This window comes from Aythya marila, assembly GCF_965140915.1.
Source record: "Aythya marila genome assembly, chromosome: 21".
Classification (NCBI taxonomy): domain Eukaryota; kingdom Metazoa; phylum Chordata; class Aves; order Anseriformes; family Anatidae; genus Aythya; species Aythya marila.
Window position 1 is genome coordinate 3,508,516 of NC_139062.1, and position 15,210 is coordinate 3,523,725.

Sequence of the window (15,210 nt, forward strand, 5' to 3'; positions counted from 1 at the left end):
TCCCAAATTCCCGATTTTGCCTGCTGGCGAACATAAATATTACTTGCAAATAAACACAGCAGAGAGCCAGAGCTGAGCCCTCACTTAAAGCTTTTCCCGTTAGTCTAAACTTTTTTTTTTTGTGCAGCCTACCCTGCAGTTTTCTCGCTACAAACCTCCTGCAAAGAAAAAAAAAAAGATGTGGTGAAGATGGTGATGTACAGTTAAACGAGCTCGGTCACGACCCTTTACGCTTTGCTATGTTCAGGGCAACTGCAGCAGAGCATGGCTTCATTCTCGTGTGGGGAATGGGATGGCTTTAACGGGACAAAGCCGTCAGTCCTCAGTTAGTCGCTGGCATTAGGCACAGGTAGAAAAACGATCGGATATTCGCTGATGACGTTCCCTTTGATCTGGGGACGATTTCATTTCTGACTCATCTGGTATTCCCTGAAAATCTTGGCGTTGATATGAAGAGTGCTGTGTCATCTCAGGCGAGCGTGACGCTTCTCTTCTGCTTTGGAGCTCGGGGGGGAATTTGTCACGAACATTTTGAGATTTGGTTCACTCCCCGACCGTGGAAGGTTTGCCCTGCCTGGTAAGCGGGGAAATCAAAGGGGAATTTGTACCTTAATTACTTCCCAGCTTGGGCATTTGGTGGTGGCTGGGGATGTGTTTGATGCTCTTGAGTGCACTGAACCCACCAGTATGTTCTGTTGCTTGCCTTTGACATGCCAACATGCAAGAAAAAAGGATGAAGGCGTCGTTTTCCTGCACTTCTGCTGCCAACCCTCTGTCGTCAAAGCCCTCCTTCGGTTTACATTTATGTAAGATGTTTTCCTGGTATTCCGTGCTTTATTTTGGTGTCTTTTCAAGGAGGCTAGACGTGGATACCCAGTCCCTTCAAGCAGTTTCCAGTACGTCTCCTCATGGGTTCAGTGCCACTTAGCTGAGCTCTAGCTTTGGCAATCATGCTCATCATGTTTTGTACATGTTTTGCACGACCAGCAAAGCACCCCATTCTTCATCTGAACCATGCTAAATGTCAGTTTATGGCTCTTATCCTTCCGCGGAGCGGCTGGAGGTGTATGTTTAGACAGAGTTTTGAAGCCAGATGAATAAGACTTCATATTTTGGTTGCACGGTGCTCCGCAAACGCGAAATTAGTGCAGTAATGTTTAGCAAAAACTGGCACTGTCTGTCTTCGAGAGCCAGACAATGACAGATGTGGCTTTAATGCACTCTGCTACGTATACACAAGGACAGGCTTCTTCCAGCACTGCTTCTCCTTCACATTCAAAGGACCAAAATGCCTCTTAGTATTTAGGAACGTACCTAAGTTTATTGAGTACTTCTCCATTCATTGAATAACTGCTTCCTGGCAGCTGGTCTGAGCTCCTGGAGAACCGAGGCACTAAGCAACGCGATCTATCGGACCTGCTCTGAGAAGGGCATCAGATTAGATGACCTCCAAAGGTCTCTTCCAACCTAAATTACTCTGGGATTTAATGGCTTAAGGACGAAATCTCCCCTTAGCTCCTTTAATGCACTCCTTATGTAATGTATCTCATGATAATAGGTTTCCCCCTCAGCTTCCTTCCCTTTTGTAACCCGCAGCCAAGGGTTGGAGGAGACGGCAGCACCTTGAGCATCTGGCTCTCTTGCTCCAGCATCTGGCTTTTCCCCGTCCAGCCCTGCCTGATGTGCAGATGAGAACTCGCACATGAAGCAGAGAGGAAGCGCGGTGCAGGCGGCAGTTTTCTGCTCACCACTCGTCGTTCCCTCCCCTGGGGGGGAAATGCTGGCTGCCGTTGCAGCAGCCCGTTTCCTACCTCTGCCCACAGCGCTCGGGCGGCTTCTGAAATGCTGAAACCAAAGGGAAGCAGCCCTGAAATGGCCCAGCATCTCCTTCCGATCCCGCTAGCAGCCCGCAGATGTCTGCTCAACCTCTGGTAAAACCCCCGGGGAACAGCTACTTCTCCGGGGCTCCACAGGCTGACAGTAAATCAAAAAAATATATATATAAATAAAAGCCACCACCCTACAGGCACAGGGGGTTCTCAGCTAACCTGGTTTGTTATCGGACACCTCCGTCCTGAGCCTGGTCGGTCACAAAGGAAGCCGTGTGGCTGCAGGGACAGGTAAGCACCTTCCCCTCATCCCCTCTTACTAAAACAAGCACAAAAATTCCTTCCAGCTCGGACCTGGCACTTTCTGTCGCACAACTTGCCAACTCCAAGAGGCATCGACACCACCTTGAGCTCATGCTACAAAATTCTGCTCATTTTCACAGCACTGAGCACTCCCCGGCCAGTTCCCAGCCAGCAGGACAGGCGCTCATCCCAGGGATGGCAGAGGCCACGTAGGAGGCAGCCAAGCAGAGCCCCAGGTCATTTTTAGTGCCCACTCTCTCTGCAGCATCCTCCCTCCTTCTTAATTAGTCACCGAGGAGCTCTCACCAGGCATGAATGCAAGGAGAAATACCCCAGCCATGGAAGACTCCAAAGGTGGAAGCTGCTCTGTGGCAGTTACCTGAGGCTCTCTGTTTTGCAGCTTTGTTCTTCGTGCTGATGAGAGCTCAGCACCATTTCTGCTGACAGCCAGCAATGCTTCTGGCTGCCAGACGGAAGGATCCCTACCTTTCTGTTCCGAATATTTGCTTTGCAGAAGCTGTCAGCTGCAAAACTGGTGAATATTCTTCTTCTTCAGTGTGCAGTAGATCATAGCACCCGGTCTCTAATGCACTTTAGGAAAAGTAGAGGAAGAGAGACAACTCCCTGCACTGCCATCGGCACGGACAGCTGCCCTCCTGCAGGCCAGCGCTCTCCAGGCCCCTGTGAGCAGCACACGGTGCACTTCAGTTCCTGGAACATCACCCAGAAAAAGCGTGCAGGCTTCTCCTCAGCACCCATTTGTGGCTCCTGCTTTGTGCTGAGCTGGCCAGCTGTTTGTCAAGAGCAGGGAACAAGCGAGGTAACTCGCCTTATTGGAGCCTCTGGGGCTAGTTCTTCCATCTGGCAAGCTCCAGGAGCAGGACCCGAGTGAGATGCACGCCCAGGGCCAGGCATGGTGATGACCAAGCGTCGGCCACCCTCAAGAAATCGTCAGGTCGGGCGTTTGCACTTCCCCATGAGGGATGGTTTCTGTCCTCACGCTTCGACTCAGCTCGCTGAGTGACTTCAGAGCAGCAGCGCCTTGTAATGCTCACCAGGAACCATTTCCGAGCGCATGGGTTAAGCTTTTGCAGTGCCAACATGGGAATTGCAGCACGACTGCGTACGGCATCCCGCCCTCCCCCAGCACTGCCCGCTCCTTGTTCCTTTTCTCTCCCCCTCCCCAGGGCCTTGGCTCTCCATGGAGCTCCCCAACCCCTCCGCTCCCTTTGTCCCTGCCTGAAAGGCTTTTCCTGTGCTGCTGCCTGCCAAAGGCACCAGAGGTCTCGCCCTGGCTGGCAGCAGAATTGCTGGGGGCACCGAGGGAGGGTCCTCGCCCCTTGCTTCGCCCCGGAGAGCTGGGTGCTGCTGGCACCCTCCAAATCTTTCCCGATGGCAGGACTTTTACCAGCTGCAGATTGCTTATCAGCTCCCCGTGGGCAATCCCACGTCCATGGGGTTTCAGCTAACAAATCATCCTTGCAGGGAGGATCTCATCGTCCTGCTGCGCACCCGATGCCGTCTTGGGCCATGCCCCGGAGATAAGGGAGGAAATTCCCCAGCCCACACAAAAAAAAAACAAGCGTTGGGGGTGGAGGGAACCACCAGGCAGGAAATGGGGACCCAATGCTGCTTGGAGCAAAAAATTAATAGGTTCTCTGTGCTGGATCATGTGGTCCAGGCAAGGGAGAACAAAGTTGGCATTGTAGGGTCCAGGGCTCAGCAGCAGAAAAAGGATCGAGGCACAAAGTCAAGGGTCAGAACAACAGCGGGCAGCCCTGCAGGGCTCCCAGATACCCATCCTCCATCCTTTCCCTCCGTGGGGACTGGAAATCCAGCTAGAAACCTCAAACCCCTCTTGGTTTCACCTTGCACGTCCCGTCTCATCCCATCAGCACTGCAGGTAGGGCAGAAATGTGGAGCACCAGAAGCGCGGGGAGAGGCCAGGCACCTTTTCAAAGGGCACTTCCCCAAATCCCATCTCCCCTGGGTGGGACAGAAACTGCTCTTTTACTGTCACCTTCCCAGGCTGCCCTATTAAAGTGGGAATAATCGCGGTGAGCACCAGCGAAGATTAAAGAGGAGCCCAGAGGCTCCAGCAGCTTGGGTTGAGAGGAGCCTTTCCCAGCCACCACCTGACACGATTTATCGGCTTGGAGCCTGCCGGTGTCTCGGTGCCGTCGACTTTGCTGCTGTCCCGTGGCTTTTTTGTGCGTTATCTCTGCATGTGGGTGAGTCAGTGGGACAGCAAGAGCCAGCATTTGTAGTCTCAGCTCCTCAGCTCCTCCTGGCTGGACTGCTTTCATGGTTTCATGACGCCCCAGGAGCACTCCAGGCAGGTGTCGCTCTCCAAACCCGGCTTGTTGCCTTCTCCTTTCCAGCGTCAGGCTCCGAAATGAGGGCAGCCTGCAGCCCCCGCAAGGAGGGGAGATGGGAAGGGTGTGGGAAGGGGAAGGGGAAAGGGAAAGGGAAGGGGAAGGGGAAGGGGCCTTCTGCTGTGTCAGCGCTGTCCCTGCGGCCGTTTCCGACATCCTGGGGCGAGGTCGCGGGGTGGGGACAAATCCACATTTCCTGCCAAAATCTGGGTTTAGCGGGGAGGACAAAAGGGTGGCGTCCTGCAAAGAAACCGAGCGGTGGGAACCGCATTGTCTCGGGGGTGCTGGAAGGGAGAGGGAACGGCCACGTCCCGCAAGGAGCTGCGGGAAGCCCACCTGAGCCCAGAAGGGCCGCAGCGATGCTCCGCGGGCATTCCCCTCACGTGCGTGGGCATAAAGGGACCTTAAAGCAAGCCCCGAGGGCGTCCACCCGCATAATTCCCTTTGTCTTAGGAGCACCGACAGCCCCCCTTCAGCTGCTCCCCGTGCCCGTGGAGCCGTGCTTTGGGGAGCTATAAATATCTGTCGGATCTGCACGCGGAGGGAACTGTATTTTCGGCCCGCCGCTCGGCGATTCAGCAGACACAACCATATGTCTGTCTCCTCTGCGTGGCGTTAAATAAAGGCTGCCACATCTGCTCGGATGCTGACAAAGGACTGCAAGCTGTAGATTTGGCTCCGCGTGGCTCTGAGCGCCCGTCCGTGGCGGCCATTCAGCTCCGTTTCCCCCCCATAAAACATCCTCCTAGCAATGCACCCAGCCCCTGGACACGCTGTGCGTGCGCTCACAGCCGTGTTCATTTGTGTCGTTCCTCCTAACGAAGAGCAAGAAGCTCATTAAGCCTTGCTGCCGGGTGATGAAGCAGAGCGGGCACGCAGAGGAGGGGTCATCTCCCTCCCCGATATTGGATAATCCGTTTAGCCTGCGCCACTTCGTGCTTCTTTAGGGGATGAACGAGCGCTGCGCTGCGGGGCGGGCCACCCGTGAGCTCTGACATCAGGCCACGAACGTGCTGCTTCGCCCCCGCGCCATCCCCCCCATCGCTCATTTCACCCCAAAAAATTAAGCGTTGGCTAACCGCGTCGGGGCACGAGGTCGGAGCTGGGGCAATTTGGTATTTTCCTCGTTTGGGAGCTCGGAGGAGCGCTCGGCTCCTGCAGCAACACGTGCAGATTACTCACGGCTTCTTCGACCTGTGCTGGCGTTGGCTCACCGGGTTTGTCGGGGCAGATGCCTGCATGCCTGGGCTCTGCTCACCCGCACGGGGCCAGCGGCAGAGCCAGTTTCCCCACCGCCTAGCTGCCATTGCAAAACCGATCGGGGATGATCAGCCCCGGCACAAACAGCCCCAAAAAGAGCCTTTTCTGAGCCCTCTGGAGGAGCACGGGCTCCAGCAGACCCTTCCCTCTTTCTGATGCCGGAGCAGAGGCAGGAACACCTTTTCCCTCTCTGCCAGCAGCCTGCACAAGGGGCAGAACATTACACACGATGCTTTTCCCATGGCCAGCCACGATGGGAGCTGTGCCTGGACGCGGTGAGGCTGCAGGAAATCAGCCTCCACCCTCCCGGGCCACAGGAATAATTATTATTCAGCATCCCAGCCCTGCTCCCAGCCCTCTGGGGTCCTCCAGGGAGCGGGGCTGGCAGCTCACACCGCAGCTGCTGTGCACACAATTCACCTCCAGGCAGATACACCACCTCCCGGGGCTGTGGTGAAGCCATGGCCTCCATCCCCTTGGCCTGGGACCGAGACACATTTGCCCAGTGCTCCGACACCCAGGGCGTGCTGCAGCTCAAACTCCTGGCCTTGCTTCCAAGATCTTAACAGAGCAGGCTCGGCAGTGCCTCAGAGAAGAGGAAGAAGCAATTAGGGAGCTACTGGCAGGTAAAAACCCCAACCTTCTGTGCTGGCCAGGGTGCCTGCTTCCCCCTCGCCCTCCAAGCCCGCAGTTGCAGGTCAGAGCTCGTGCTTCCTCTTCCTTCCCGCACAGAAGTTTGCACGGCGTGGAGTCAGCACCGAGCTGATTCTGTCTTCTTTTTTTTTCCTGCTTTTTCTCCACCCCGTTTTGAAACAGGCCTTGCAGCAGACAGGAACCCCCTGATCATTCCGGGAGGAGCTAGCAACCTGTGCGTGCACCAAGCACTTGGGGAACAGCAGCCAAGAATCTCTACAAACGTCTGAAATCAGCACACAGCCCTGAGAGCTGCAAGCAAGCAGCACCTCGGCTCCAGGGATATACGACCTGTCCCCAAAATTCAACCACACGTGGACTGCAGGGCTGTTTCTAGGGCTCTTTTCTTCATCCCAGCTACCCGGACTCCCCAAGCCAGCAGCAGTCTGCTTTTTTAAGCAAAGCCAGTGCTGGGAAGCCAGAAAACCTCATGGTTGCATTGGCTTTCCTGCTGCAACAAATTAATGCTGTGGCTGAAATTTCAGTGTTATGAAAGCAGGGTTTAAAGAGACCGCCGCCTGCTCAGAAGAGCTTGGGATTGCAAAGCTCTTGGGCTTGCTTTGCTTTCCTCCCTCCCTGTCCCTGCTCTTGCAGTGCCCCTGGAGAACAGGGCAGTGTAGGAGGCTTCGCGTCATGATGTGGTTGGGAATTTCGGGCACCTCGAGGTGCAGCAATTAACGCTATCTTGTCCTACAAAGGCTCCAGGAAGACGCAAGCTGGTGGGGAAACCGGCTGTGCCACCGGCCCCACGGATCTGCAGGAGGGCAGCCAGGCTGTGCACCACATACCCCAACACCTCAGCTTCCTTCTCAGCTTCCCCAGCTTCAGCGGTGTGCGAGGCAAAGGACGCGGAGCTATCCCTTGGCGCCGCAGCTCGCCGGCTGTGCACTCACACTCGTTCCAGCAGGAGCCACGCAGCCGTCCTTCGAGGGCCAGGACTGGAAGCTGGAGGCGCTGCGTGGTGCCAAGGCGACCTGCAAAGCTCGGCTCCTGACACGTGTGGCACTCTGCGAGGACGAAGGGATGGCTCTCCCACGGATCGGCCCAAGCGCACGGATTAGCTGGCATCAGCATCTCTCCGCCGCGTTACCTCTGGGGCTAATTCCCCCCTTCCACCACAGGCTGATTGCTCTTTTGTTTTGACCCCCTGTAGCAAGCTCTGCCAACCAACTTGCAGCCCTCTCACATTCCTTGTTACAGCCAGAGAGCTAGCAGCTGGGGAAACTCTGACCTCGGCTTTCTCGGTGGCTTTTGGCCATCCCAGGAGGCAAAGCCACTCTCAGCATGTGAGAGACAGAGCTCGCACCCGGCCAAACTTCCGTGGGATCACTCAGAGCTTGCTCCTCACACTTATCTCACGGCAAGCAGAAGGGCTGGGGAGAGAGAAAAATGTCAGAAGAGTGACTGCAGAGGTGATTTGCATTCCCCTGCAAAGCCACGCGCATCCCAGGCAGCAGGACACGGAGAGGAACAGCTACCGAAAAGGAAAGCAACTTCCAGCTCCCACGCTGATCTGTCAGACAACCAGAAACATTTCGGTTTGCAAACGTCCTCTCTAGGCACAGTCACACAGCAAAGCACGCTCCACGGGGGTCATTAAGCTAATAAAGACAATTTGCCAAATTATGGAATACCAAAATTCCCCTCGTCTGTGTGCTACACCATGAAATTTGTGTGTCTATCTCCCAAGAGCAGGCTCAGATACCACATTTTGGACTCTAATGCTATCCACTGCAAGCTCCCAGCTTCTATCTTCTGCCAATTTTATCCTGGCAACCACACAAAAAAAAATTCCCTCGCTGATTTGGGGCGTTGGGATGAAGCCGTGGGGTTCCAGCTTCAGACCCTCGGCCCTTTGGGATACTCTGCTCGTGCCGTTCACAAGTCAAAGCTGCTCAGGAAACTGCCTGCCAAAAATCTGGCACGAAATACCACTTAGGACGCCAACCCAGATCTCAATTGAGTTCTCACCCCGGCAATTCTCCGCTCCCTGGGGATTCTCCCCGGCGATGACTGAATAAATGAATAACCACCTTCAGATCTGCCCGCACTAACGCCGGCTGGACTGCAGCTTTTCCTTAGCACTTCAGGATTCCCAAGGCAGCTGTGATGTCAGGGGGCCTCAAATCAAGGGAATTTTGCTCCCATATGCTACCACAAAGTCTCACTGCGAGTGGAAAGCACCAGGCTGAGGCACAGATACTCGGGGGCTGGCCAGACACACGGACGGGTGAAACGGGGAGCGCATCTCACGGCTGCGAGAGGAAGCAACTCGACGCTGCCACCTCTGCCTTGACTCTTCCCTGCGCGTACTTCAGGCCCTGCGACTTCAGAAAAGCAATGGCAAAGAGTGAGAAATGGAGTAAACAGATAAAGGCAGGAGTGATGATGGATACAGATTGATAGTATCTGCTCTCTCGTGCATGTAAGGCAGCGCTGATGGTAATTGTACTCATTAGGCTCCGATTCAAAGAGAAGCTCTCTGTGGGCGTTATCTTCTTGCAACTGCAGTCGGTAGCAGGGCTCTTGCTTACATAAGGAGCCTTGTGTAACAAAAAACAAGTCCAAATCAATGCCTGTGCTCTTTTTGCTCACCTGGGTTTAGTTAAGCAGAGGAAGTCTTTCGGTGGCCACTCTGGGTGTGATTTCAATTTGCTTTTAGGTGACTTCAACCAGTAAGGCTGGCTGCCATCAAGCTGCATGTCAGGGGTGTGCAGAGGCAATTAACACCAGCCGAAAATCACACAAGCTCTGAAGATCTTTCTGCAGAGGCCTTCACTGCCACATGCTCACACAGCACGGACGCCTTCAAACTGGTTACGCCAGCTCTAAGCTCCTCTAACTCAATCTGTTATCAGAGCCAGCAAGAACACTTTGAATAAGTGCTCTTAATTCTTCCCATTCTGTTTGAAACACCCTGGTGGGAGTTAGGAAGCCTTTTCTCACTGCACTTGCTTTTCTTTCACTTTCTTTTCCTCTGGCACCTTTCAAGGAGCTGGAATTCCTTGCCTGAATTTCCCCCTGCCTACCGAGAGCCATGAGATCATGCAGGCAGTGCCCTCAGCCAGGGCATGGACCTGTTCTGGTGGAGCTTCTGCCTCACTGCCAGGTTTTCTGTCCCTCCCAAGAGGCGCAGAGGTCCCTCGGTGGCCTGGCTGGATGCCCACGGGGTGCTGCTGCTGCTGGCTGGCCCCTCGGGTCGCGGCAGCCACAGGAGGTCCTCACGAGAAGATGCCAGCAGCTGAGAGCACACAGAGCCCGCTGGAACCCCTGCCCTTGCAGCAATTAATAGTGTTGGTTAATAGCAACGGCACCGGCGGCGCTCGGTGAGGACATAACCGCTTATTTCCCTCCCCCGTGGGAATTACCACAGAGACATTTGGGGTTTCCTACCCGCAGAGCGCTGCAGCCAGGCCTGACCCCTGCGATTTGTTCCTCCCCTACCCTCGTCCTCCCGAGTGCTCCTCGCACCCGGGTCCGGCGTCGATGTCCCCGGCTGTCCCCGAGTACCACGAGCATCTTTTCAGAGCCAGGAGGGGACAAAGCTGGGGGCACAGCTCAGGACCTTGCGCAAGGCCATCCGTTTCACAAAATGTGCTCGTGGTAGCACAGCAAATCCACTCAGCACGGGGCTGGGCAGCAATGGGGTCATCGCTGCATCACCCCGAGGGCTGAAGCCAGGCAGAAACGGGTTCCTAGATTTCCCAGGCTACTGCTGCTAACCAGAGGGCTCCGGGGAGATGAAAGCCACGGCACGGCCGGGTTGCATTCAGATGTGCTGGAACTGGTCTTACAAGGTACTTACATTTGTTTACTGGAACAGCATCTACGTGTCTCTACAAGATGCCCAAGAGACGTCAGGTTCCCTGCCAGCCTGCAGACCTGCACGCAGCAAAAGGGTGGAAAAGGAAAGTTCCCTTCGCAGCAACTGGGCCCTGCGAAGTAGGAGGCTGGGCTGGATCGCTGCATGGCGACTGCTGCGTTGGGTGTTTTGATGTGTGACTGGATCCGATTGCTAACGTAGACTTAGTTTGGTCGCCTTATTATGGGATGCCTGATACAGAGTGTGTTTATTCTGTGTAATCGTTTGGTGTTTCTTTCTTTCCCCTCTGTACAATGACCCGGTCATCCCCAGGGCTCAGCACTGAGGGGAACGAGGCTCTTGCAAACCATGACACAAACTCTCCCGGCTGAGGACCGCGATGGGAAACCCGTTTCAGTTGTTGCCTCATCCCCAGAGCCTTCCCCTGGCAAGGGACAGGTCACTTTACCTGCTGCTGTCTCAGTCTCTGCTGAGGAGGTGGGCAATGTGCTACCTTTTCTCACCTCATTTCTATCTACATTTTTATACGGTGCTCATTTTGCATGGTATTTTAGGTTTTGATAGTTGTAAGCTTTTAGGGATGCATTAGTAAGCATCTCTGCCCTGCACTGGGAAGAGAGCCTGTCCCTGACACATCAACAAATAATTGTAACAGAACTAATTAAAGACTTGGGAGGAAGAAAAGTACAGCAGGAGACTAAACCCTGTACCCCTTGAGAAAGTCTGAAGAGCTGTACTTTGGTTTTGGTTTTGCTACAGGCCTGCAAATGTCAGTACTTTGTCACTGTTTCAAGTGGTAGTGGTTACAAATTCCCCTGCTACACACACTGCAGCCCTCCTGAACCCTCCAGGCTTCCTTCTGCAGCCTAATCTCTTGTTCTCCCTGTAGCAGGCAGACTGTGTCTAGCCATTGGGGAAATAGTTCATAATTCCGGGCTTAAATAACTGCCTTTTGATAAAGGTCCAGCGCAGCGCTCTGAGGGCTGGCTTGTTTTTACGGATGGAGCAGACAGAGCAGAATGATGCTGCCTGCATACTAAGAAACTTGGCCCCGAGCCCACGCGCGCGCACCAAAGGCAAAATAAATAAATAAACATCTCAATCAATCCTGACGTCAGCGGGAAAAGGGTCACTGCCATGTGGAACCAGACATCTGGACAGTGAAGTCACCACGCTGGAAGGATGCCACCGAGCAGTTCACATGCTCGGCAGCACAATGGGGTAAGATGACAGTTTAAAAAAAAAAAAAAAGGAAAAAATTCTGATTGATGCTGAGCGAGCACGGGTTTAAAGACGGAGCTTCATACCTCCTGCATACCTGTCCGTGCGTCTCACTTCTTCCCCAGAAAAAGCTCCCAGGACAGCCAGATAAGACCAGCCCGTCACCTCCCACGGCACTGGCCTTTACACCTTCACAAACAGCTCTGGAGCAAGCAAGAGCAGGCTCTCAGCACTCAATTAAAATTAAAACGCGGGGAGGACCCTTCTCCCAGCCCTGCAGATCCCATAGCAGGGGGGAAATTCGCCCCACAGGCGGCACTTGCCCAGGTATTTGCGTTACCTGCAGCTGCACACAGCCACACGCAGGGCGATTGCTGGGAGTCGCCCCGGCACCAGGCCACTGCAGCCTTTTGTATGGAGCTCGCATTCCAGGAAATTATTTTTAAACGGGAGGAAAATGCAAAACCTTCCGCTTAATAAACAAAAGCGTTCGGAGAGGCTGCAACGAGACGCGGTCTGCGGAGAAGGGGAGCTCCCTTGGTACCTCTTACCCCTGCCCACACGTCCAAGCAACTTGCTTCTGCCGGCTATTGTCTCTTCCCTTCTGTCCCCAGCCAAGCAGGGGATGGGAAGCAGCAGATCTCCAGCTGTGGAAGCTGCCAGCTCCCTTTCCTAGCAGCAGCACACCCTGCCCCGTCCCGACACCTCGCCAGGATGCTCCTGGCATCCGCACCCAGGCCGTGGAGGCTCCTCTCCAGCCGGGGGCATCGTTGTGAGCACCCGATTTGAAGGCAGCGCTGCCAGGCTGGGGTCTTTGTGTTGGCAGAGCCCGGATCCCTCCTTCCAACCCGCTACAAAACCCCCCCACCCTCCGAGAGCTGCGGCTGGGAGCGCTCGGAAAATGTCCGCGGCTCCCCGGGCTCTCCTTGGGTGCTCGCTGGCTGCTCGCTGGGTGCTCCTTGGGTGCTCCCTGGGTGCTCCCAGGGGGGAGATGCCCCCAGCCGAGCTCCCCAGCGCTGTCCCCCGGCAGGAACCCGCTCCTCGGAGCGGCCCCGGCGGCGGCTCCGCATCCCCGGCGCGCCGAGCGCTGGGGTCCCCCCCCCTCTCCTTAATTTCATTTTTAGGGCGACGCCGCCTTCTCCCTCTCCACCAAACCCAAATCCTCGGGCTTACCGGAACCGGGGCGAGTCCTTGATGCACTCCTCGAACTCCACCGTCATCCTGGCTGCTCGGAGCTCAGCGGAGGAAGCGCATCGCCCGGCGGCGGCGCAGCAAGGCGCGGCTCAGCGCCCGCCCCCCCGCCGCCACCGGGAAGGGCCGGCCGGGGGGCTCCCGGGCAGCTCTTCCAAAAGCCGGTCCCGGCTTTTTTGCAAAGCTCCCGGGGGTTTGCTCAACCCCAGGGGGGTTTGGCTACCTCCTAGGGGTTTGGCTACCGCCGGGGGGTTGCGCAGCTTGCGGGGGTTGCCCGCTTCTAGGGGGGTTGCGCAGCGCCCGGCTGCCAAACGCTTGGTTTCCCCCCCGCTAAAGCCTTCCCAAAATCCCAACCCCAAAAGGATTGGAGCCCTTCGTCAAGTCTGGCAGGCTCAGGGCTTGCCCGTGTCCCTGGGCACCCCCTTGGGCCACCCTCTGGGTGAAAAATCTGTGCCTGCCACCCAGCCCGAGCCTCCCCTGCGGCGGCTGCACGCCCGCTCCCTCGGGTCCTACCGCTGGCCACCGAGTCGTGCTAATTCAGTGCTTAAACATCATTTCTGTCCAGAATGATCTTGATTTTTTACAAAAACATTCTGCTGAATCTCAAGAAATCCCCTATTTAAAAGATCAGCTACCAAAGGGAACGTTTTCTCAGCTCAAGACTATACAAGCTATAAGTCTTCCTATTTTTTTTCAAGCTTTCCTTATTTTTTCCCCAGCTTGGGACTCCAAACAGATGCTGGAGATCTCCAAAGGACCAAATAGGCAGAAAACTACTAAAAATCTAAACAGCCAGCCAGAGGTGCAGCTCCCCAGCTGCACATAGGGTTTGCCACCACGTTGTGGGTGCTGCAGAAACAGATCAACCTGCATAGGATGCACGCAGCAATCCCGTACCAGCAGTGTCAAAAGGATTGGCACCGATCCTGTTACAGCTTAATCTAGTTTTTAATTTTCTGCACACCGTGGATTTGCTGCTGCCATCAGCCATGCAGGAAATCTGCAGCAACTCTGCCGAAGCCAATGTAATCACGCAACATCTGGGCTTGTGGGTCCATGGGAACAGATGACATTTGCTGCAGGACATGGCAATGTAATGTGGCATGGATAAATGAGACTAATTACAATGAGCTTAGTTTGGATCCTCCACCCATCGAGCACCGCACAGAGAACAGCATAAACTGCACCAGTCACTGCAAGTCTTGTAGGAATTTAAGGCTGGGAAGTCCCCAGAGTGCAAATCCCCGTGTTTTATGAAAATGCCTTCTGCGTAATATGGACCTGAGCTAAAACCAGAAGTGAAATGAACACTGGGGCCAGGCACATCTGTCACAAAATGTCACATCGAGGCCTTACCTCAGCCACGGGCAGCGCCAGGATGAAACGAGATGAAGGAAGATGCTCAGTGCCATTTCCATACAGACTGCAGCTAAGACTCACCTCTAGGCCAGGCTCTCGTTCCTGTCTGAGCTCCCAGACCTGCTTGATTTGCCAGCCCCAGTCCGGAGTATTGGTGTGCGAATAAACGTCTGACATTGTTTAACACAAACCGGAGGGCTCTGAGGAGCACAGAAGGCATCTGCTCGGCCGATCAGCTCGGTCCAGCATGGGCAAGGTGACCTCTTGTGGCCTCTGCTTTACCTTGTTCCATGAACGTCCACTCAGTTCATTTTTTCTCTTCTCTGGCTCTTCCAGCACAGACGAAGGCATGTGGACGTTTCTGCCCCTGTGTGCACGCACAGGCTCGGGGATTGGGAATTGCCATCCTCTTCAAAGCTGAGATTCATCAGTTTTGTTACAATGGAGCCTGGATGCCATTGTGAGAACTGAAAGCGCGCTGGATTTTTCCATTCAAAACAGATCGCGGATTTGTGCGAGGTGCCAGGGATTTTTCTGTCGCGCTGTTTTGCTCTTTCTTTATACTGCTAGGGTATTTACTGTGCATGCAGATGTCGCACCTCAGTATTTTATAAAGACGAATAAACATTTTAAAACACACAACACAGTCACGAAGAACATCTGCAGCCTCTGTTTATCACTGTCTTCCCCTATTTTTGTCACTGTAGCTGTAATTTACCCAAAGCAATGGTAGCCTGAACACATCTTTTCATAGGCAGGCTGAAAAAGACAAATGCAGGCCTGCCTGAAATGTCTGCATGTTTTTTGTTTTTGTTTTTGTTTTTTTATGGGGATTTTGACACAGATATTGGCAGATTCGGGAACGGCTTCACACAGGGTGGGTTCAGAACATCAGAGCCATGGAGTCAACAATCCCACCCCAAAAATAACGCAGGCAAGGAGAGCATTGAGGACCAGTCACCAGGCGTCACCTTGTACACTTCTTGCCCCCTAAACCTTTCATTTTTCTGTGGGGGCTATTCCTTTTCTGGCACTTTTTTGACGTGCTTTGCTGACTCCTGGGGTGACCAAACCCCCCTGAACTATGCTCGGGAATAGCCCCAAGGGCTCAGCTTCCATCATCAGGCAACAAAAAGGAGACAAATAAATAAATAAA

The 15,210-nt window shown here is 54.5% G+C and overlaps 1 protein-coding gene across 3 annotated transcripts in view; it reads right to left on the reverse strand.

The window, feature by feature from the left end:
* The window catches only part of ACAP3 (ArfGAP with coiled-coil, ankyrin repeat and PH domains 3), a gene marked incomplete at its 5' end in the record, with an annotated part of 62,811 nt that extends 50,087 nt beyond the window's left edge, over nt 1-12,724 (reverse strand). For all 3 annotated transcript variants that reach the window (XM_082776981.1, XM_082776979.1, XM_082776980.1), the window contains one exon: nt 12,678-12,724. In XM_082776981.1, the coding sequence (XP_082633107.1) occupies nt 12,678-12,724 (47 nt within the window). The remainder of the gene's footprint in view (nt 1-12,677) is intronic.
* Nucleotides 12,725-15,210: the final 2,486 nt, after the last annotated feature.